General features: G+C 45.0%; 1 protein-coding gene across 1 annotated transcript in view; it reads left to right on the top strand.

Moving 5' to 3' along the window:
* The window catches only part of ENGASE (endo-beta-N-acetylglucosaminidase), a 234,143-nt gene that overhangs the window by 119,136 nt on the left and 92,448 nt on the right, over positions 1-22,559 (top strand). Inside the window, exons 3-10 of the mRNA XM_069199685.1 lie at positions 3,817-4,018; positions 4,750-4,898; positions 6,427-6,584; positions 7,405-7,553; positions 9,999-10,164; positions 12,364-12,467; positions 20,808-20,916; positions 21,333-21,529. Coding sequence (XP_069055786.1) covers positions 3,817-4,018; positions 4,750-4,898; positions 6,427-6,584; positions 7,405-7,553; positions 9,999-10,164; positions 12,364-12,467; positions 20,808-20,916; positions 21,333-21,529 — 1,234 coding nt within the window. The remainder of the gene's footprint in view (positions 1-3,816; positions 4,019-4,749; positions 4,899-6,426; positions 6,585-7,404; positions 7,554-9,998; positions 10,165-12,363; positions 12,468-20,807; positions 20,917-21,332; positions 21,530-22,559) is intronic.

Raw genomic sequence — 22,559 nt, forward strand, 5'->3', positions numbered from 1 at the left:
GCAAGCTCTTAAAGAGACTAACCATCAGTCTGCTACCACAACTGTTGACGCGTCAGACCTTAATAAGTAAACTTACAGGGGGATGCGAATAGGTCAATGAACCTTTTGACTCGTATTAAGAAGTTCTTACCATAGCTCCAGTACATGAATCAATCAATACACAATAATCATTAGTAATCAATTAAATCAATAATCAATTAAGTCAGTAATTGTCACACACCATGACCTTTCAGTCATGAATAACCACACCTTTAATTAAAGTTTATTTTCCTTATATTAACAATGCTAAAGTCATGTAGATTAATCTCAAAATCAAATGAAACACATATAAGAACAACACTGGTTGTCCATAACGACGGAAGAAACGCAATCTAATCCAAGCTTGAATCACAACATATTCTAGAGCGACAGTACAAATCAATAGCAAAGTCAGTGGCGACAAAGTTATAACATACATAGAATTCAGCAAGGTAATTCATCAATAATTTGTCCCTGTAATTGTCAGTCATTATGAGGGCCCTTAACTAACGTCAAATTAACATCAGCATGTTTGGCTTCATGCGCAACAATTTAGAAACCCGAATTTTGGAAAACATCTAGCTATGGATCTGTCAAAACAGCGCAGTTGGTACCTAGAAAGAAAAGGCATAAAAAGCATAACAGTCATGTTTCATCATATCTACCTATCCACGGTATGGGTCAGCAAGCAAAATCAGTCTTCGTCATCAGTCGATCAGCAAAGCATCAGGCTCTCCGTCAGAGAGTATGAGCCCAATGACCGAATGAATCTCGAATCTCTCTTAAAGTCTCTTCTTCTCTCTAAGTCACAGTAATTCTCTGAATAAACTTCCCCTGTTTCGTTGTTATATCAAAGTCACCTAAACTATCCCCTAATTCCCTATTGGTCAGTTAATCGTACGTTTATTCTTTATCCAATAATATTTCTACATCGTGTCTATGAATTCTAATATTTCTCTATTCACATGAAGTTGATTGGTTCACTTTACGATGTCCTCATCGTCCGGCACGTCAAGTAACAATATTGTTGCATCTTCAGCTCCAGTCAGTATCTTCATTGTTCTCGTCCTGGGAAAGTACATCTCACACACATTACACACAAGTTGTTACACTAGCAGGAACATCATCTCCTCGCAGTGGGTTCTCACGAAAAGCTTCCATTAAGCACTTTTAACAAGACAATGGACATTTCACAGTTTAATTCACTCGGTCAGCATTTTTATTACCCGCTAAGAAATACAGCTTCTGCTTGAGGCCTGGCAAGACTAGGCAACGACGCTCGCTAAGTTAAGGCCTACAATTAATAAGCTAGAGCACACTTCATAACACTTAATGTAACATATTACTACATTAATCTAATACATTTTCAATATTTCATAAGTATTAATCATTAATTAGTACATTTCTTGAACACGGGTGGCCGTTATCTGAGGTCACATTTTCAAATGTGTGCATTACTTTCTACGTTATTCATTTTCTACATAAACTCATTATTCAAAATACATAAACACTCATTAATACATTTCTAATTAAAACACCTGCGCTAGCATGTCCAGGTCATGGCGAGAAGATGCTGTTCACTCTTAGGCCTGGAAGAAGTAGTTCATGCTTCTTGTCCCTGAATGTCCAAGATCGCCTGCAAATGTGAGTCCACTTAATTAAGATTTCGCTATTTCAAAGTTTTTTGCTATTTTTTTTTTTGTGTGTGGGAGCTGCAGTGGTGTATTAATTGACAGACGTAATATGCATGTTGAAATTGAGTTGTGCCTAAAATTCGTGGCAGTGTAGTGACTATGAGCAGTGAAGGAGGTTGCAGGGATCAGAACTTACATATTGACTGACACAGTAAATAAGGCTCAAAGGCATCAACATCCAGTGTGTGTTCTAACTTCAAACACGAATAGGACTTTAGTTTACAGATCTGTGTAAAGAACAGTTTCCTGATAGAAACTGGTAGTAATTTACTTTCGGTGCTGGTACCTGCAGGCTCCTTTGTGTGGGCCCGTTACAGCATCTTGCATCTTAACTGATCCTTTACATCAACTGTCCTGGACCTTATTAGGGGCTTTTCAGTGACAATGTGAGGCCTTTCTTTGTGCCTCGGGACAGTCGCTGCTTACTGTCCATTATCTCGAGTGAACGTCCCAAGTGGGTAACATGACACTCCCTTTCGGCACTTGACTCTCGTTAGCGAGCGTGAGCAGACAAGGTTTACTCTAGGATTTGGCAGCGGTTAAAAACTCTGATTATGTAGGACCTTAAATAACATCGACTGTCTTCAAAGTCTTAACCGTGCCATACCTTTTATTTACAGATTTGTCCAAAGAGAAACTAAAAATAAGATGCACACAAAACTCTAGAACAGAAGGCACCATAATATGATCTTAAATGTTTTTATAGCTTCTCATCCAGAAGAGCTAGATTTATTTAACAAAGATGCTATATCCATTGTTATCCTATTGTCTGTCTACTTTCACTGAGACAACTTCTTTTACTAGTTTACTTGCTCACTGTGCTTGTTCTACTGTGTCTGCCCTGTTATGTCAGTGGCTTTGAGTCCACAGCTAGACAATTCAGTGAGCTGAGCTGAAGCCTCAGCTGCAGAATTACACCCACCAAAATATAGTTAATTCAAGAAAAAAGCAGCAGATTAACTAACATGGCTCACACTCAGTGAAGTTGGTGGCAGAGAGTATGATCCTTCAGACCCCCCAGTATTCTAGCTACCAGTGTTGGGTTTGAATACAATTCAGTGGGGTTCAAAAACCAAAGTCTACTGATTTCTAAGAGTCTTTCAGTGCTGTAGGGTATATTAGTCCAGCATCTACTAAAAAGTCTCCTGGTTGCTGTTGATATTTTCCAAGAGCTTTACCCGTTTGTACTCAGTACTGGATTGTAGGTTTAAGGCTTATCTGCGACTCAACCTGCCTTTGTTGCTCTGGTCTTTGTGGGTACTCGTCAGCTGGGCTACCAGGATTTGGCAGCCTCCCAACAGTTTTGGTGCGTCAAGTGAAACATGGTCACACATGGCATATACATGCCACACACTGCTTCCTCACATGTCCCATCAGTGAGGAAAACAATGATTTTCAGTTATGAGGAGGGGGCTGGATGGACTTTCCACTGTAGGCAGTAGGTGGTCTCCCAACGGTGATGCAGTTTGAAAAGTCATCTACCCTTGTAGTAATCATTAATTGCACCACCAGTCAACTTTTAGCCTGGGATGATGGGACAGCAACAACTTTCACTCAGAAGGGGGTTATGATGTGGGTAACCTGATGCCAAACAACAATGTAAACAATGGAGCACCTCTTTTGGACTTGCCTGATTTTTTTAGTTCACTGCATAAAAATAGAGGTTAGCCCAGATCGCAAACACAACGGGGCAACACAGCTTGTTTTAATACTTGCAGAGGAGCTTTCTAGAAATACATATAGAAATTAGAGGCAAGAGCAATGTGATTGACATTATCCGAGCCAATGAACGTTGTTGTTGCAAAATGGAAGCACAATCCTTTGCAGTTCGAATTTACAATGTAATACTGTTTCCATTAGTAGAGAGAAGTGGGTTGATATTGTGCATTGGTGCCTGGAAGTGGGATTTAAGCAATGAGATAATGTTTCTGTGGTGTTTTGATCTGACCTTGTGAAGGGTATTGGTCAGTGCCCTGAGGGCCTCTAGGGAGTGGGATGATTGACATTTATGTAGCATAGAGTGCATATGAATTTTGAGCATGTGGACCCAGGCATAATCCAGTGTTTCTAGCTCATTCTGCTATTCTCACCTTGTTCCCTTCAGTACGGCATCATGACAGAAAAACCACTGAGCCAATCAGTTTCTACTTTTCAAACCTGGAGGATCTCTTGTCATGGAGGCCCAGCGCCCAGGACGCCTTCAACGTGGCCATGGTGCCTCTGGCCAAACGCCTACCTCTCCTTCAGAGCAAGAGACCCAGGACCTTAGTGTGTCATGACCTGATGGGAGGCTACCTGGAGGACAGGTAGGTCTGGTGTAAAGCATGGCAAAGAAGGGTGGGAAAGATGAAAAGGACAACCAGGATATGCTGAGCACGCCAGGGTCTTAAGTGAATTTTGCATTAGCTTGCATGGGTGAAACCAACTGTAAGAGAACAAATATGATTTTCGCTTATTAGTGAAGTTGATAACCAATAGATTGACAGGTTTCTTTGAAAGCTGTTACTAAGTTGTGCCTGGTGGGTCACCTATGTCTGGCTGGTAACTCTACGGGTTGACTGGTAGTTCTGGTGGCTAATAGATAGCTTTGAGGGCAGCCCTTGGATCTGTGGGTAAGTTGGTAGCTCTGAAGGCCGGCTAGGGAGTGACTAGCAGCTCTGTGGGTTGGCCAGCAGCTCTTGGAGACTCTCCTGCAGCTTTGACTGTGGGGAAAGCTAGGTAGCTGTAAGAGCTAGTTGTCATTTCTGAGGTTTGGCCGGAAGCACTGTCTATTTTCTCTCAGCCCTGGTGTTTATCCACCGACTGACTGGTATTTGAGCATAGACTCTTGAGGTTTGGCCAGCTGCTCTGAAGTTTGGGTAGTGGCTCTTTGGTGTGGCTGGTAGCTCGGAGTCCTTGCCGGTACCACTAAACCTTGGTTGGTAGTCTTGAGATAGGCTGGTACCGCAGAGGAGCAGCTCACTGGGGTGAGGGTCACCTGTGCACTTGAATGTTCTATTCTTTGCAGTGTTAAAGTCTTGACTCCTCTTACATGCAGGTTTATTCAGGGCACCGATGTGTCGCACCCTTACACCTTCTATCACTGGCAGTACATCGACATCTTCGTTTACTTCAGTCACCAGATGTTCACGTTGCCTCCTGTATGCTGGACCAATGCTGCCCACCGGCACGGTGTCTCTGTCCTTGGTAAGTCTGACTCGGGGACATTCCTGGTTCACTGCCGATACCCCTGGTTTGTCTCACCAAGAGGGGAGCAGTCGTGGGGGTTGGAGAGTTTGTTGTGCCCCATTTTGTGAAAGCAAGCACCCGACTCGCCTAATAACTTGCAGGTTATTAGAGATCCTGGCTTTGACCTCATGAACCATACCCACAACTGTGTGCGTGTAGCCATCACTCACGCCTTCTGAAACTTGAAATACCGTTCAAAACCACATTGTCCTATTTAAATGTGATCCCTGTCTCTTTCAGAAATAACTATAGAAACAGATTTCATCTTATATCGCCCGCCGGCTGCCTGTCGCATCTGAGACATTCACTTGGAACTAAATGTATTCACTTGAAAAAAACAGGGCGCCTGTGTTGGTAGTGCTGGTTTGCGTGGTAATTGTGCTGAAGCTTGCAGGGAGTGCGCTCCAAATCCATCGGGCTGTGTGAGATGGCCGACCTGTCACTGATTATCACTTTAGTCTAATACTCTCAAGGGTACATTTAGCACAAGACTATCTTTTACTAGATAGGAGACATCACTTAGGGCCAGATGTATCAAAGGATTTTGCATTTGCAAACGTGTGAATCGCAAAATTCAACCATTTGCGAATGCAAAATCGCCTTTCATGTTTTATGAAAGGAATTCGCAGTGCAATTTTAAGGAATCGCAAAAAAAGCGATTCCTTAAAATTGCAACTCCGATTAGGGAATCACAATTTGCGATTCCCTAAATTGGTAATTGCAAATAGGGAATACCTCTTTGCGGTTACCTATTCACATGTATCATGCATTTCCTGAATGCGAATTTGGCATTTAGGTAATGCAATTACCACAAATTCAAGTTTGGTGGTAAGCATCTGCAGTTTTTAAAAATGCATTACAAATGCATTTTTAAAAATGTTGGGGCATGTGTGCGCTTTACATGTCCACAAATATTTTTTTGGGGTGCATCAAAGTGGGCTTTAGGCCCCCAGCACCCTGGGGTTTGCATTACCATATTTAGGTAATGCAAACCCATTCGCGCCTATGGGCCTACGGGCCCAAAGGGATAAATGGAGTCCCATTCCCTAATTGCGATTCGGTAATAGCGATTGCGGCTTTTAAGAAATCGCTATTACCGAATCACAATTTTCATACATCCCATTTTGCATTTCTTAAATAGCGATTTCTTAAAAATCGCTATTTAGGAAATGCAAACCGGGATGATGATACATCTGGCCCTTAGTGTCTGTTGGCTTACAGCGAACTGGGGTAAATACTTTTCAGCCACAACAGGGCTTATTTACATATTATTGATATGCATAACTATCAGAGATAGACCCGATTACTCCATAGAATACATCACTCAAGGCCCACGTGCTTATGACCAGGAGAGGTTGACTCCCTTTCTGTATAATGCACATAATGTACTGAGCTCTGTAGTTTCTAACCAGCAGAAAAGGCCGTTTTCATCACAAGTGGGACCTGATATTCAAGATTGTTACATTTTAACTTTTTTGTGTTCCAGGGACGTTCATCACAGAGTGGGATGGTGGGGCAAAGACCTGCGAAAGTTTCTTGGCAGGGGAAGAAGCTACGTATTTTGCTGTTGCTGATCAGCTCGTGCGGATTGCAGAATTTTACCATTTTGATGGATGGTTGATCAACATCGAGAACACACTGAGCGTGAGTGGGATCTCTGGGGCAGGAGGCAGGACTAGCCTCTCCAGGCAGTGCCTAGCTGAAAGGCGTAAGCAGTGTTTTGAGGAATCAGCTGGTTGACGTAAGGTCTCTGACGAGAGCTGCGTGTGAGCAGTGTCCCTGGAAGCGGGGCGTTACTGAGAAAGCAGGAGACGAATCTGGGTTGGGAAGCTGCTGGCTATGATCATTGTCTGAAGGGAATTGATGCAGTCTGACGCACCTTGAGTTGCCTTTCGCGATCCCTTTTGTATTTGTCTTGTTACTCACATTGAACAAAATGGCGACATTTTTACTGTATGGCACGTGGGAAGGGCGGGTACAAACAGACCATGAAGCTTATGAGAGGAAGCGCCTGAGAAATGCAGTGCGAGTGCAGTGGTTTGAGAGGCCAGTGGGCAGGTACGTTTTTGGGTGATGAGCAGTGCTCGAAATGGAATAAATAGATGAGCGCTCTTCCATTAAAAATATTGGGCCCCTGCTGAGAAGTGCTGGGAGTTTCCCTTTCAAATTAAAGTGCAGGGATGCAAGCGACGCCAAGGAGCTTGAGAGTAAAGCGCGTGGGGCTTGACGGGTCTGTAATGCGTGAGATGGAAAGGGAAGGAAGCATTATGGGATGTGCTGAATGCTGCTCGGGTGGGCATCAAAGGCGTGCGCCGTGGGGGATTGATGCATAGTCGATTTGCCGTCAGAGGGTAAAAGGCAGTTGTGTAAGGGTTATAGATTGGCTGTTACTAGAGCAGGTGTGCGAGATGTGCATAAAACCAAGCTACGCCCTGTATCTCTTTCCGTTCTATGGTTGCTGCAGCCAGTGTCGGTGAAGAACATGCCTCACTTCCTGCGTTACCTGACTGACCGGTTGCACGAAAGAGTCCCAGGGGGACTCATTCTCTGGTATGACAGCGTCACTCAAGACGGGGCTCTCAAGTGGCAGAATGAGCTCAATGAGCGCAACAGGTAATTGACCTTTAGTGATTTTTGGTCCCCTAAGAGTGAGGTGTTGGCTGTACAGATGTGAGTTTGCTCGGCTTCCGTGTTTATGCAGCTGTACGGTACAATACATTGATTACTTTATCTGTTTTCAGAAGATATATTACGTTTAAGGATGATAAAGCATGAAATGGTCCCTTTAGGCTGTTACTGCAGGTGCTGTGTCTTATACTTCATTACATTTAGTTTCTGTTCAGCCCGCCTTTTCGGAGCTTCTGACGTCATGGAAACTCGACAAGCAGTAGCTGGAGACCTAGACTCCACCTGCGGCCTGATAGGGCCATACTGGGGTCATCTAGGGCTGTTGTCACCTTTGGCTCGTTTGTTCGATGCCAGTCTAGGCACTGTGGCTGCTCTGATTATCAGGCGGTGCTGAGACAAGAGACCTTTACAGTGACGAAATGGGGTCCACCCATAAGAGGTTTATCACGAGTGTATAGAATGACTCCGCTCCTGAACTCTGTGTCAAGGGTGTATAATGGATGCAATCGCAGTAATTGAAAGCAACAGCAATTACATTGCTTTCGAAACAAATATAACATGCATGTTAGTCGTTAAAAGGGCGTTTTGCGTTTTCAGCCCCTTCCCATGGGGTACATGCAGATTGTCTCTTTCAGAGCTTCCGGACGGTGGGTGCTTGGTTCCTTGCTGTTGGCTGTGCGGCTTGTCATTGGGGAAACAGGTGTTTGGGCCCAAGGCTGTCCCAGCCGAATTAACCAGTGTAGGGAAACTAGCTGAGCTTAGCTCGAGGTCTAAAGAATGCAATATGAAAATGGAGCCAAATAATGGAAGACTTTAAAGTCCCTGCCAGTTATATTAGTGTCTGGCAGGTTCCAGGCGCTTCCTGTGTTCATGCCCGAAAACTGTTTTGTAAATGCTTCTGGATTTAATCACTAGATGGCACAATTGTACAATGCAGCGGAATCGAGAAAAGATGCCAAGCTCCACATCTGTTTTTTAATAGAAAATAACATGTTTTTGGTCAAAAGTCATACACGTAGAAAGATACTGATTCCAACTGGACTTCACCCTCGACTCCTCACTTTCCATGACAAAGCAGGTCTGCGCCATCTCCTCCTCCTGCTACAACACCCTCTGCATGCTCTGCAGAGTCTACAAATGGATCCCAACAGAAACAAGAAAAACAGTAACCCAGGCCCTCGTCAGCAGCAGACTCGACTACGGCAGCGCCCTCTACACCGGTATCTCAGCCAGACTCCTACAACGCCTCCAACGCATCCAAAACGCCTCCGCCCGACTCATCCTCAACATCCCTCGCCTCTGCCACATCACCCCCCCACCTAAGAGACCTTCACTGGCTCCTCGTCATCTAGAAGATCACATTCAAGCTCCACACCCACGCACACAAGGCACTCCACAACACCGAACCAACATACCTGAACAATAGACTCAGCTTCTACACCCTCACCCGGCAACTCCGCTCCGCCAACCTCGCCCTCGCCTCCATTCCCTGCATCCGGCGCAACTCCTTCGGCGGCAGATCATTCTCGTACCTCGCCGCCAAGACCTGGAACACCCTCCCGTCGGATCTACGACAGACCCAGGACCTTCTTTCCTTCAGAAAACTCCTCAAGACCTGGCTCTTCGAGCAGTAGCAGCACCCTCCTCTCCCCCACCCCAACCCCAGCGCCTTGAAACCCTCACGGGTATGTAGCGCGCTTTACAAATTGATTGATTGATTGATTGATTGAACTGGAGGGGCTGCCTTGAGAAGCTGGAGCAGGAAGGGCGACGGTTGTGGGCGTGACTGGAAATGTGACAGTAGCCAATCAGGGAGATAGAAGAGAGCCAGGAAACAAATGTTAATTTGAGGAGAGGAGGCAGTTAGAAGCGAGACGTTCAAACGTTAACAGTGGCCAAGGGAAATATTGAGACTCGGAGAGAGCAAGAGGGCAGACAAGGAATTCTGCAAAGAGGGGCTGTGGAACATCCAGAATTAATTTAAGTACTGGGTCCGATTGTCGTGTTTTGACTGGTACAGGATTGTCATGTTTTGAATGGTACAGTGCTTGCCTGTGTGACAAATTAAATGCGGAGACTACAATGCTTTAAATATTTTGCCTTCTTTAGCACATTTGCAGAATAAAACTGTCCTTTCCTTGCTGCCAACACAGGTTTAGTTAATGACGACCAGCGAAAAATATTCGTTTTTGTAACAGAAAAGAAAAAAAAACGTGTCTGCGTTTCCTAGTAATTTGTGATGAATTTACATACATTTTAAGCTGTATCTTTAGAAACCATTTTGGGATGTGACATAAGTTTTATACATTTTATACCAAATAAAAATGAACGATTTAGATTTCAGGAAAGTGAATTAGGAGGAAGAGGGAGAGCAACTTTTCATTTCATGTTTGGCTCCTAACATGTCCTCTCTGTGTGCGGCTCCCACAGAATCTTCTTTGACTCTTGTGATGGTATCTTCACCAACTACAACTGGAAGGAAGAAAATCTGGAGCACATGCTATCAGAGGCAGAGAATCGCCTGGCTGACGTATACGTTGGGGTCGACGTCTTTGCCCGTGGCGAGGTCGTGGGAGGCCGTTACGAGACCAATAAGGTACCTGGCAGGCTGGTTCCCTTCCTTGATGTCACATTTGCGTTGCCTGGTAATAAACAGTTGGCAATAAAAAAGTCACAGCAAGTACGACCAGTTTAACAAAGCCACGAACCCAAAATATGATATGATTTCACTGTAGACCTCCCATTCCAAAACCAAGACGGTTGATCTACAAACTAAAGTCTCTGATTGTGGCATCAGATCATAAACAATTATTTTGCTTGGTCTCCGGAAAAGATATAAAGCAATACATCTACTGGGAGTGGAAATCAAATGATGTCCAGAACAATTAACATTTATTTCATGCAACATGGGGTGAGGTATTTGTGGGTCTGCTGTGGCACCCTGGACAGCCTCAGCCACCTTTTTAAGTCAGATCCTACACGGCAGTGTAGCTGTCTGGTTTGCTAAAGACATCTTAGGGACATTCGGAAAGCTTCCCTGGGAATGCATTATGACCATTGCTTACCACTGGCTTTGTAACTCACATTTGATTGCTTTCTATTTGCTGGCTTTTTTTTGTTTGAGGCTGCCCAGCTTGAGTTTGTCCCTCCCGATTGGCATACCTTACTCACTGTAGCCTTCTGAGTGCTCCATTTCTGTAAACAGGCCTTTAAATCTTGTTCTCATTGTGTCACATTTGCTGTGCATTAAAAAAACAGAGGCCAAATATCAGACTTTGTCTTCTGCAGGAGCGTGGTGTTTACTTTTCTTTCCTCGACTTCAAAGTGAGAGGATTTATGTGACAATCTTGCTATGAAAGGCAGTTCTTGGAGCACACAACCAAGTTTAAATGTCTGTAATGAACTGTGCAGACATTTCAGAACGTATCAGAATTAAGAACGCTCAAATAAGGCACATTTTTTGTAATTCTGAAGCGTGCTGGAAACAAATATTTTAATACAGTTAAAACAAATCAGTACACTTGGTGGTGATATTTCCACACATTCTCGTTTGTGTGTTGTATACTTTTGGCAGTAAAACTGTATGTCTATGCAAATGTAATGGTCATTTCAATTGAAAATGTATTGTCTGTATTGGCAGTTCACTGCCACCCCTTGCATGCTCCACTTTACGCCACTCTGCTCTACTTTGCACCACTCCACTCTACGCCACTCCGCTCTACTCTGCACCAGTCCACGCTACGCCACCCTAATCTACTTTGCACCACTCTCTTCTACACCGTTCTACTCTAGGACACTGTATGCCACTGCATTCTAACCAGCACCATTCCACCCTACCCTGCACCCCTCCATTCTACGCCACTTTACTCCACTCTGAAACAATCCACCCATGGCACTGCACTCTATGCCACTTTACTCCTCTCTGCGCCACTCTACTCTAAACCACTGCACTTTATGCCAACACACTCTACACTTATCCGCCATATGCCACTCTAATCTACTCTGCACCACTTGTCTCTATGTCACTATACTCTACTCTGCAACACTGTACACTGCCAGTGCACTCTACAGCACTTTACTCTATACCACTGCACTCTACAGCACTCTACTCTGCAACACTTTGTTCTCTGCCACTCTTCTCTGCACCACTCTAATCTCTGCTACTCTATGCCAATGCACTCTCTCACTCTGCCACTCTACTCTGCATTACAGTGTGCCACTCCTCTCTGCAGCACTCTACTCTACAACCACTACACTCTACTCTGCAGCACTCTATGCCACTGTATTCCACTGCACTCTGCGCACTGCAGTATATGCCAGTCTACTTTGCACCACTCTACGCCACTGCTTTCTACTTTGTGCCACTGCTTTCTACTCTGTGCCACTTCACTCTACTCCACACTCTATGCCACCCTACTCCACACCATTTGCACTATACGCCAATGCACTCCACGCCACCGCACTCTAGGTCATTCTAGTTTCATCTGCACCACTCTAATCTCCACCACTGCATTCTACGATGTTGCAACACTCCACTCTGACGCTCTGTGCCCCGTTATGTCGCTCTCTGCTACTCCATGTCTCTCTCCTCTATGCCACAAATGTTTAGCCATACTGAACAGCAGCCACTCTGGTCTACAACCTGACTAAAACATATTGGCAGGGTCAATAGCTCTTGCGTAGGGAAGACCTATTGGCTTTGTCAATTCTTATTTTATCTGCAATTGTTCACACTCGGCTCTGTCTTTCCTCATCATTGAGCTGCCTTTAACCCCTCTCTTTTTTGCTTCTGCAGGCTCTACAGCTGATCAGGAAGTATGAAATGTCAGTGGCCATATTTGCTCCAGGCTGGGTGTATGAATGTCTCGGAAAAGAGAACTTCTTGCAGAATCAGAACAAGTGAGCAGCAGTACTATGGCCGTGGAGTGTATGAAAGGGATAAGGAAGTGAGCAGAAACCTGTCAGCAATCAAACAATGTCACTAACTTCCTCAATTTGTTGCTGGACCTGAAGGGGGTCTGCATTTTATTTTTATTTTACCAAGAGTGAATAATTATTCACTCTTGATACAATAAAAATGGACCACAAAACAAGGAGGGTGTAGTGTAGCTGTGGAATCCATAAAGTAGAGTTGCCACTGGGCCAGGGACACCTACCTATCCATCAAACCAATCCATCCACCCATCCTTCCTTTCACTCACCCTCCCAAGAACCCCACCCCACTCTAGGTGCAAAAGGGAGGTGGGAGGGTGACAAAGCCCCTGATGTAGGCAGAAGCTTAACAGCAAACTTACCTCTTAGTCCTCTAATGCAATTGTTGTCCGCAGCTGGTTCCTTCCTTCCCTTGGGCCTCCACAGAGTCAAGATAAGGAGCACATTGCCATGTTCAGCTCCATAATGTTTTTCAAAGGGAAACCAAATGGGGTACTAAACCATTATTACTGCCAGGAGAGCAGCTTCCTGCACCCCTCTTACAGCCTGCTTCTCTGTTCAGTCAACAATTGTTGCCACCCACTCCCTCCCTGTCCTCATCGGTCAGCCCCAACCCCAGCCATTGAAGTGAATGGAGCTTTGCTAACTCCTCCCAGGGCCAATGTTTTGCGTCCCAAAAGCAACCAGATCAATTGCATTGTAAATCAGCCCTCACTCTCTGATGATGTAACTGCTGTAGCTTGTGCCTGCAGGTCGAAGAAAACCTCGCCCGGCAGACACTTGCACAGTAGTAGTCCGACACCTGCAGAGTTCACTAGAGCGCACCCAGGAGGTATACCACACTGTCTCCAAGGAGTGATATGTTTTTTCTGCTGCTCTGTGATTATTTCCCTGCTCTTGCCTCTCCACAATGGAGGGTGGCAGGGCGACGCCCCTTTTGCCCATGAACACCAGTTGCCCCTGATCAAGGAAGACAAGAGAGCAAGCTGGAGAGGTCTGGTCACTGAAAGCAGTGAAGAGCACAGTCCTGGGAGAGTCGTCTTTTTACAGAAAGTCCATTATATTAAGCTGAACAGAGTGGGTCAGCTTACGTAAATTGAAATTAGTGAACCAGGGTGTATGAACTGCAAAGCAGAGGCCTATATGAATGAGCAGAAAACCGGTAATGAGAACAGCAAACTCAAAAGAAAGCAGAAGAAAGGTATTAGAGTGACATGAAGAAAGCATGTCTGAGAGTGAGTTGATGCAGCAAAATAACAGGGACAGGAAAAGTAATTTTAAAAGAGCAAGTCAAGGGGAGGAGATGTTTCAATCAGCGGAAAAGAATAGCTAGGAAGAAAGAGATGAAAATATTAGTTTAGAGAGAAATAGTTGAAGAGAGCAGGTTATTGAGCTGGTCAGATGTAATAAGGCATGCAAAACATCCCAAAGGGACGGAGCCTGTAAAAGAAAGCTGAGGTAGGAGTTTAGGAGTGAGCAAGCCACAGAGTGAATATGAAGACAGATGTCATATTGTGAGCGCGATGAGAAAAGTTTGATCAGAAAAATTAGGTGAGGAGATTGAGCTAGAGACAGGGAGTTGGAGCACGAGCTAAGGCTACTGAGCTAAAGAAACACAAGAGAGAAAGATAGCTGAAGAGTGCAGACTGGAGTGAGCAGGGAAGAAGAGTACTGGAAAAGAGCAGAACAAAATAAGGAGAAAGAGTGAGACGGGGACAGCAAGCTGAAGGTTGGGCAGCGAGGGCAAAGTGAAGATATTTCAGCCAGGCGTAAAGGAAACTTTGAGGAAGAAGCTGAACATGGGGTCCTGAGAGCAAAAGCTGGATGTGGTTAATAAAAAAAAAAGCTGAATAGGGAAAGGCAAATTAGTGGCTAGAAAGCAGAGGTCGGAGAGAGTTGGCTGAAGAAAAGTAGAAGATTGAGCTCAGAAAGAGTCACCAGAAAAGAGCCTTTGGGAAAGGGGAGTGACATCTGCAAGGCAGAGATAGTGCACAACCGGACCTGCTAAGGAACAGAGATATTCAAATAGGAGTCTAAAGACCAAGTGGATGAGAGAGAAGCCTAACTGTCTGGTTGATTTTCAAATGTAGTTGCTGTAAGCCTATCATGTATTCACAATTAACATTACATGTAGAGCACTCTAATACCAGTTGGTGAAGAGGGGCCAACAAAAACAACCTAAGAAACAATTAAATAAATAATTAAGGAATAGCTGAAAAATATGAACTGAAAATACAGGGAGTGCAGAATTATTAGGCAAATGAGTATTTTGACCACATCATCCTCTTTATGCATGTTGTCTTACTCCAAGCTGTATAGACTCGAAAGCCTACTACCAATTAAGCATATTAGGTGATGTGCATCTCTGTAATGAGAAGGGGTGTGGTCTAATGACATCAACACCCTATATCAGGTGTGCATAATTATTAGGCAACTTCCTTTCCTTTGGCAAAATGGGTCAAAAGAAGGACTTGACAGGCTCAGAAAAGTCAAAAATAGTGAGATATCTTGCAGAGGGATGCAGCACTCTTAAAATTGCAAAGCTTCTGAAGCGTGATCATCGAACAATCAAGCGTTTCATTCAAAATTGTCAACAGGGTCGCAAGAAGCGTGTGGAAAAACCAAGGCGCAAAATAACTGCCCATGAACTGAGAAAAGTCAAGCGTGCAGCTGCCACGATGCCACTTGCCACCAGTTTGGCCATATTTCAGAGCTGCAACATCACTGGAGTGCCCAAAAGCACAAGGTGTGCAATACTCAGAGACATGGCCAAGGTAAGAAAGGCTGAAAGACGACCACCACTGAACAAGACACACAAGCTGAAACGTCAAGACTGGGCCAAGAAATATCTCAAGACTGATTTTTCTAAGGTTTTATGGACTGATGAAATGAGAGTGAGTCTTGATGGGCCAGATGGATGGGCCCGTGGCTGGATTGGTAAAGGGCAGAGAGCTCCAGTCCGACTCAGACGCCAGCAAGGTGGAGGTGGAGTACTGGTTTGGGCTGGTATCATCAAAGATGAGCTTGTGGGGCCTTTTCGGGTTGAGGATGGAGTCAAGCTCAACTCCCAGTCCTACTGCCAGTTCCTGGAAGACACCTTCTTCAAGCAGTGGTACAGGAAGAAGTCTGCATCCTTCAAGAAAAACATGATTTTCATGCAGGGCAATGCTCCATCACACGCGTCCAAGTACTCCACAGCGTGGCTGGCAATAAAGGGTATAAAAGAAGGAAATCTAATGACATGGCCTCCTTGTTCACCTGATCTGAACCCCATTGAGAACCTGTGGTCCATCATCAAATGTGAGATTTACAAGGAGGGAAAACAGTACACCTCTCTGAACAGTGTCTGGGAGGCTGTGGTTGCTGCTGCACGCAATGTTGATGGTGAACAGATCAAAACACTGACAGAATCCATGGATGGCAGGCTTTTGAGTGTCCTTGCAAAGAAAGGTGGCTATATTGGTCACTGATTTGTTTTTGTTTTGTTTTTGAATGTCAGAAATGTATATTTGTGAATGTTGAGATGTTATATTGGTTTCACTGGTAATAATAAATAATTGAAATGGGTATATATTTGTTTTTTGTTAAGTTGCCTAATAATTATGCACAGTAATAGTCACCTGCACACACAGATATCCCCCTAACATAGCTAAAACTAAAAACAAACTAAAAACTACTTCCAAAAATATTCAGCTTTGATATTAATGAGTTTTTTGGGTTCATTGAGAACATGGTTGTTGTTCAATAATAAAATTAATCCTCAAAAATACAACTTGCCTAATAATTCTGCACTCCCTGTAGTTGATCAGCGTTAGTGAGACAAAGAAAGTGGGCCCAAAGACAGGCGGCATAGAGAATGGGCCAAAGAGAAAGGATTGAAGAGACTGCATAAAGGAGCATGCTAATGACAGTGAGATGAATGGTTGAAGCGTCAGGAGCAAACTAAAGGATGCGAACCAAGGGAGAACAGGCACACCAAGCACATAACCATATTGCATTTGCATGGTAAATACTCACAACTCATCTACATACAACTCATCAGTAAACGGACCCCACCAACACAATACACTCCGCTCCTCAATTCTCAGCAGTGCACATTCTGCAGTGCTCCATGCTGTGCCATCTCAGTCTTCACTAAACCAAAGAACCTGGATGTACTCCTCATCATATAAACCTCTCAATGTTGCGTTATCATACACGCTTGATGTCCTCTACCTCCTCAGGGTACAAGATTCTTCACACTGAACACACACCAAGATAGGATGAGAAATCAGCATAGGCGCATGTGGCCCTGCACCCTCAGTAAAACAGCTTAATTTAAGTCATTTTGGCCCCACACGTTCCACACCCCCTTCCCAGTATCCCAAATAGCTGCCTTCAGTCTGATCTACAAACCTCTTGAGTCCAACAAGGACTTTACTCAAGAAGTCTCAGATCTCATTACCTCTGCTCTGTTTCAGCACACCCATCTTACCTAGCACATTGACAATGAATCATTCTCTTTAGACATTTCTCAACACATTGGATATCATGGGACACATCTCCGAATCCACTCACAGTAAAGTTCACACCCTCACTGTCATTGTGACAGCCTCACCATAAATTCACTATAATACCCCAAAACCCCTGGACGGGACTGGCCACTTAGTCATTCCCTTCTCCATTCTTTATTCCACTCCAGTGCATCAGGGTCAACCAGAAAGGGAAAAGAAAACATACACTTTCTGCAAAGACTCCCACCTGGATGCTCTTCTTTCCCAATTCTTCCAACTCTGACCGACCCACATCATAAGTCAACATATTTCTCGACAACACTATCATGATAAACCTCATGGAACATAGACCCCTAGCACTATTTTCTAAGAACTCTATATACAAGTGCGCCATTTGAAGACAGGTAAAGAATTGGAAGGCCACAAATGACTTCACCCAACTTTAAACACTTCGCTCTATATGCATATCTTTTATCCTGCAGCCAAAGCAAGAGTACCATCGAAAAAGTAACTTCGTAGGAGCAAAGCACTGATCAAGGCAGTTGAGATAAACTTCAGTCCCTTCTCTGGTCTACCTATCCCACAATGAGTCAACATCATCAATCACTTAGGCCCTAATTATGACTTTGGTGGTCTTTTGCAAAGACTGCCATATTACAAGCACTGAAGGATTTCCGGTCAGAGGCGCAGAGGTGGTTCCACTGTCGTCAGCGCCACGCCAAAAGGAGTCCGCCCGCTGTATTACGAGCTTTAATACGGTGTGGTGGTGCCTGAAGGCGGGGCGCTGCCGGCGGTAGAAGCACCTGTTCCTGTTCCCTGGTGGACGACCTGCTCGCTGGATAAGGCAAGTTGATTGTCTGACAGGGGAGGGGGGTGGGAGGTTGGGGGGGTGTTCTGTGTGAGTGGGTGTTGTCTGCTTGTGTGAATGAGGGGTATTGCAATTGCAGGTGGGGGTCGTCTGCCGGCGACAGGAAATAAATTTCCTGGCACCGGTAGCCTTTCCGCCAGGGTTGTCGTGGACACCGTGGCAGAAAGGAGACTCGTGATACCGCCGGCAGTCTTCAGTGGACCCCCAGGTTGGAGATGCTGATGCCCGGCTGTCCTACCGCCCTGGCGGTACCAGTGGGGATGTGGCAGTTTGGCAGAGGACAAACCACCACACTTATAATGTGGCGGATCTCACTGCTGGCCTGTCGGCGGTGAGAACCCCACTGCGGCCCTGGCGGTCTTCAGACCACCAGGGCTGTAATGAGGGCCTTAATAATCTGAGAAAATTAAATAAAGAAAAACCCACATTAACAACACCATGTACACGCTCCACCACCAATCCCACACTATTACACCCCCAACTGAATAGTCTTCAGATTCCTGTGGCACACCAAACTACTTGACTTACCGAAAGCCACCTACAATAAAATCATTGTGCCTTCATCCATCATGAAGTCCATTCATGGAGCTGCACTCACAGTAGTCCCTTGGCCAAGGAATCCTCCAAGATGACCTTAAAACAGGACAAAGCCCACACCCCTTACAAAAGCCCAGTGAGACCTAGATGATCTTGCCAATTATTGCCCTATGACAAATGTACTTTAATTTGGAAATTAATTGAGAAAATAATCTCCATTTAATTATTTGCGTCGAATCAACAAGAACAACCTTCTATAGAATCACTAATCTAGCTCCAAGTAGCATGGAAACTACTACCCTTTGGGTAGTCTACAATGTCCTTCTGTTCAGAAACGACGCCTGTCTCTTGATTCTGCTCATCCCCTCTGCAGTGTTTGATAGAATTAGCTCAAACATTGAACTACTCCCTGGTCTAATTCATGGCCTTCTCTGATACCATCCTGCAGTTGTTCACCTCCTACCTCATCAACCACCAACAGCTTGTCCAGAGGGTAGCCTCAAAATTTCGGAAATGGTATGTCTTCTGCAAAATGTCTATGGATACTTCCTTTTGACTATCATGTTCAACCTCAACATCAAACACCTTGAGGCATGAGTCTACATATAAAATCTGCCTACCTGTCTGCATTGAGCAACTCATAACCTGTCTCTGTCATTCTAGAATTAGATGTCAAGGACCCCTTTAAAGCTTAGCCCGATCAAGACAGAATTCCTCTGGATTGTTAACAGCAATCAGCTGTCTCAGATACAAGCTTGGCTGTACGCCGGGACTCTCAGTGGCGTCACCCATAGCTAACAGACAATGGAAAATCATTTAGATCACTCTAGAAATATATTTCTCCTTCAAGAAAAATATCCTCAAGAAAACCAGGATAGCATGGTCGCTAGTTCTCCCTTTAGAAAAAATTAAGCTTTTTCTTCCCACATACAACTTCAGAGAACCAATCCACGCTTTGGTCCTTTCTCATGGGGATGGAGGCCACCAGGGCCAGCTCTAAGCCGGTGTGACCGGTGCAACTGTCCTGGGTCTGGCTTTGGGTGGGGGCACCATGTTTGCAGGTATATTATTGTTTTAAAAGCACCAGCTGTGGTGTTCCTTGCCTCCAGAAATCTTTAGGCAATAATAAATATGTCAAGATAACTATGGTGATTAATGAGTCCTGAGAGAGATGGGAGTTTTCTCTAGTGTAAGTTTTAAGGTAGTGCAAAGGGTTAATAGGCCTTCAGCAAAGAATGTGTGCTATATACACCACAAAGTGCATATAATGCATACTGGTCAGTGGGTTACCACTTTTGTCCGAGAGGTCATTTTGTTCTTTTTTTTATAAGTTAAAATCTTAATATATAACAGTAAGCCATTAACTGTCATCAAAGAACTGCATGCATACTGCACGGTATAGATTAGAACGTTATGATTTTTTCCCTAGCCTTTCAGTATCCTTATGTTGCTAAAAGGGTTTGTTTGGCTAGATATCAATTCTCATTAAAGAGAAACCCCAACCATGGTGGTACATTTTAAATTCTGAGTTTGTGCTTCTTCAGACCAAGCACTCTTAAACTATACAGCCTACTAGTATGGATGACATGTGATTCCTACACCTTGCAGTCCTCTGTCTTATGTAACATTTCATATATACCGATTTACATATCTATAATTGAATGTCTCTGTGTAATGTGTGTGAAATGTAGAGTGCTCTGGCACCCTACACTGGTACGAGTGGCGTTATTAAATTAATTAAATGCATCTGAGAGAGAGAGTAGTAATGGAGACTTGAGGAGCACTGTTGACGGGTGGTAAAGAGGGAATCCATGGCGGAGGTGGTCACTGGGGGGCGCCAACAAACACTGTCGCATAGGACATCACCTGCGCTCAGGCCAGCCTTGGAGGCAGCGTTCTAGAGTACAACCTTCTCGACACCCCTTAAAAACATCCTGCAGTTTCCAGCATGTATCTTCTAAGGTCTAAAAAAGTCTGACTATATTCCGCAATCACTAAGAAAACTACACCTGCTCCCACCGTGCACCCATTATCTGGAACAACATACCAATTAACGTTAGAGCTGCCCCATTCCTTCTGCTGTTAAGAAAGAAACTGAGGACTCTGCTCTTCAACAAACACTACACTCCCCCAAATGATAAATGTACCACCCTATTATAACTTGCCTTCAAATCAACAATCTTGAATTGTATTCTAGGTTGCACACCCTGTGGTCAGCCCTCCGTTGCTCTCCAGAAGGTGTGCACTGTGCACATAACTCTATATGCGCACACCCATAAAAGGGAGGACATAAGAAATGGATGCCGAAAGAGCAGGCCAGAGAGAATAAATTTAAGAGAGGGAGCTAAAATAGCCAGAATGAGCGAGTCGGTTCCTACTCACGTGCTCATCTATTGTTTTTTTTTTCAGGTTTTGGGGCATCCTAGAACAGTATCTACCCACCCATAGCTTGTGCTCTCTGCCTCTCATCACTTCCTTCTGCCTGGGCTTTGGGAAGAGAAGATTCTCCTACGGAAAGGTAGGCTCCGGTTGGTGGCTATGCTTGGAACCTTCTCATTGAGCTCCTGTAACTCTGTGACTGTCACCAGTATCCTTGAGACTATTCTGTCAGAACCTGTGCACACCCTCTGCACCGCTACCTGTATCTTGCGTAACTGCTGGCAGCACCTCTCCAAATCGCCTTCAGCATCTTTGTGACTATTCATGTCCCTTTAGTCATGATTGTCATGATAGTTTACCCCTTGTAACCGTTCCCTGCATCACTGTGACTGTCGCAGTTATGCTGTTGAATACCCTTAGGCCTCCTGTGGCTGCCCTTATGCTGCCTGTGATTTGTGCCCTTGTATTGAGTGCCCCATAGGATTGCTTTGCAGGTCTGTCCTATTGCTGTGTGCCAGTGAAGAGTTTACATGGACTGTCATCTTTGCCTTGCAGGAGGTGGATGTGGCAGATTGGTGCAACCTGAGTGCCCAAGAAACACAGCCGCTGTTTGTAGGCCATGAGTTGGAGGCAGACAAGGGGGCATCTGGCTGGTTGAGGACCCAAAGCTGCCATGAAGATGCTTGGCATGGTGGGTGCTCTTTACGCCTGGAGGGCAGGATGCCCCCTGAGGCACCTGGCGTGTCTGTCAGGTTAGTACAAACCATGCACATGGCACCAGTGGTTGTGGGGCACTTCTGGGCCATGTGATGAGAAGATAAGGGCAATGGGGTATAATGGCACAAGCCTGCATGGAGGTCATGGTGAGAGAAAGGTGACGATGTATGCTGTCATGGGTCAGAACCGAGGCCATTTTATTAGAGGGCAAGGGTCAGCACTTTGGCCATGGGTGCACGTGACAGAGCAGCATATAAGTACCAAGGCAAAAGGGCAAGTGCCAGTCCTAAGGTCATGAGATGTACAGTTAGCAGCATAATCATGTTAAGCCGAATGATGCCAGGGATAGCACCAAGGAAATACAGTGAAAGGGCAGTTGTCGGTGAAGAGGTCGTGGCGGACTATGTTTGGAGGCATAACAGAGGCAGATATGTAAGAGTGCGGAGGCTTTGGCCTGTGGCAGAGGTATGACGTGAAAGGTGTCAGAACAGAGGCCGTGAGGTGACTGGACAGTGTGCAGGAGCAGTACTGAGGCCATGGTATGAAGTGCCTTAGCCCTGGTGTTAGAGTGCATGGTCAGTTCTAAGGTGAAGAGCTCAGATTATAGGTGTTAATGCTTATGCCGTGGTCTGAGAGGACCGGGATCAGCACTGGAGTTGGGGCGTGAGGGAGCTGTGCCCAGTACTGAGCCCGGGTGGTAGAGCAGAGGGTAATGGAGGCTGATGATGGCCGTGGATCATATTGAAGCAGTGGGGACTGAAGTGAGGCCATTAGCAGCGGGCAGCCATGAGGCAGTATGGTTTGAGGGAAGTTCCATGGTTATAGGGTAAGAGGTCTTTCGGGGTAGATAGCAGGGCCACTAGTGAGACCACAGTACCAAAGGGTAAGGGTCAGCACAGAAGACATTATGTGAGAGGCCGAGTAGTAGGTAGGCAATATGTTTGAAATAGGTAGTTTGGGGGTTAGCTCATGGGTAGACAGTTCTCCTTGGAGTGAGGCTATGGGGTTTAAGGGACTGGGTTTGACTAGGGTAGTGGTGAGAGCAAAATACAGTGCTAAGGACAT

This window comes from Pleurodeles waltl, chromosome 7, assembly GCF_031143425.1.
Source record: "Pleurodeles waltl isolate 20211129_DDA chromosome 7, aPleWal1.hap1.20221129, whole genome shotgun sequence".
NCBI lineage: Eukaryota > Metazoa > Chordata > Amphibia > Caudata > Salamandridae > Pleurodeles > Pleurodeles waltl.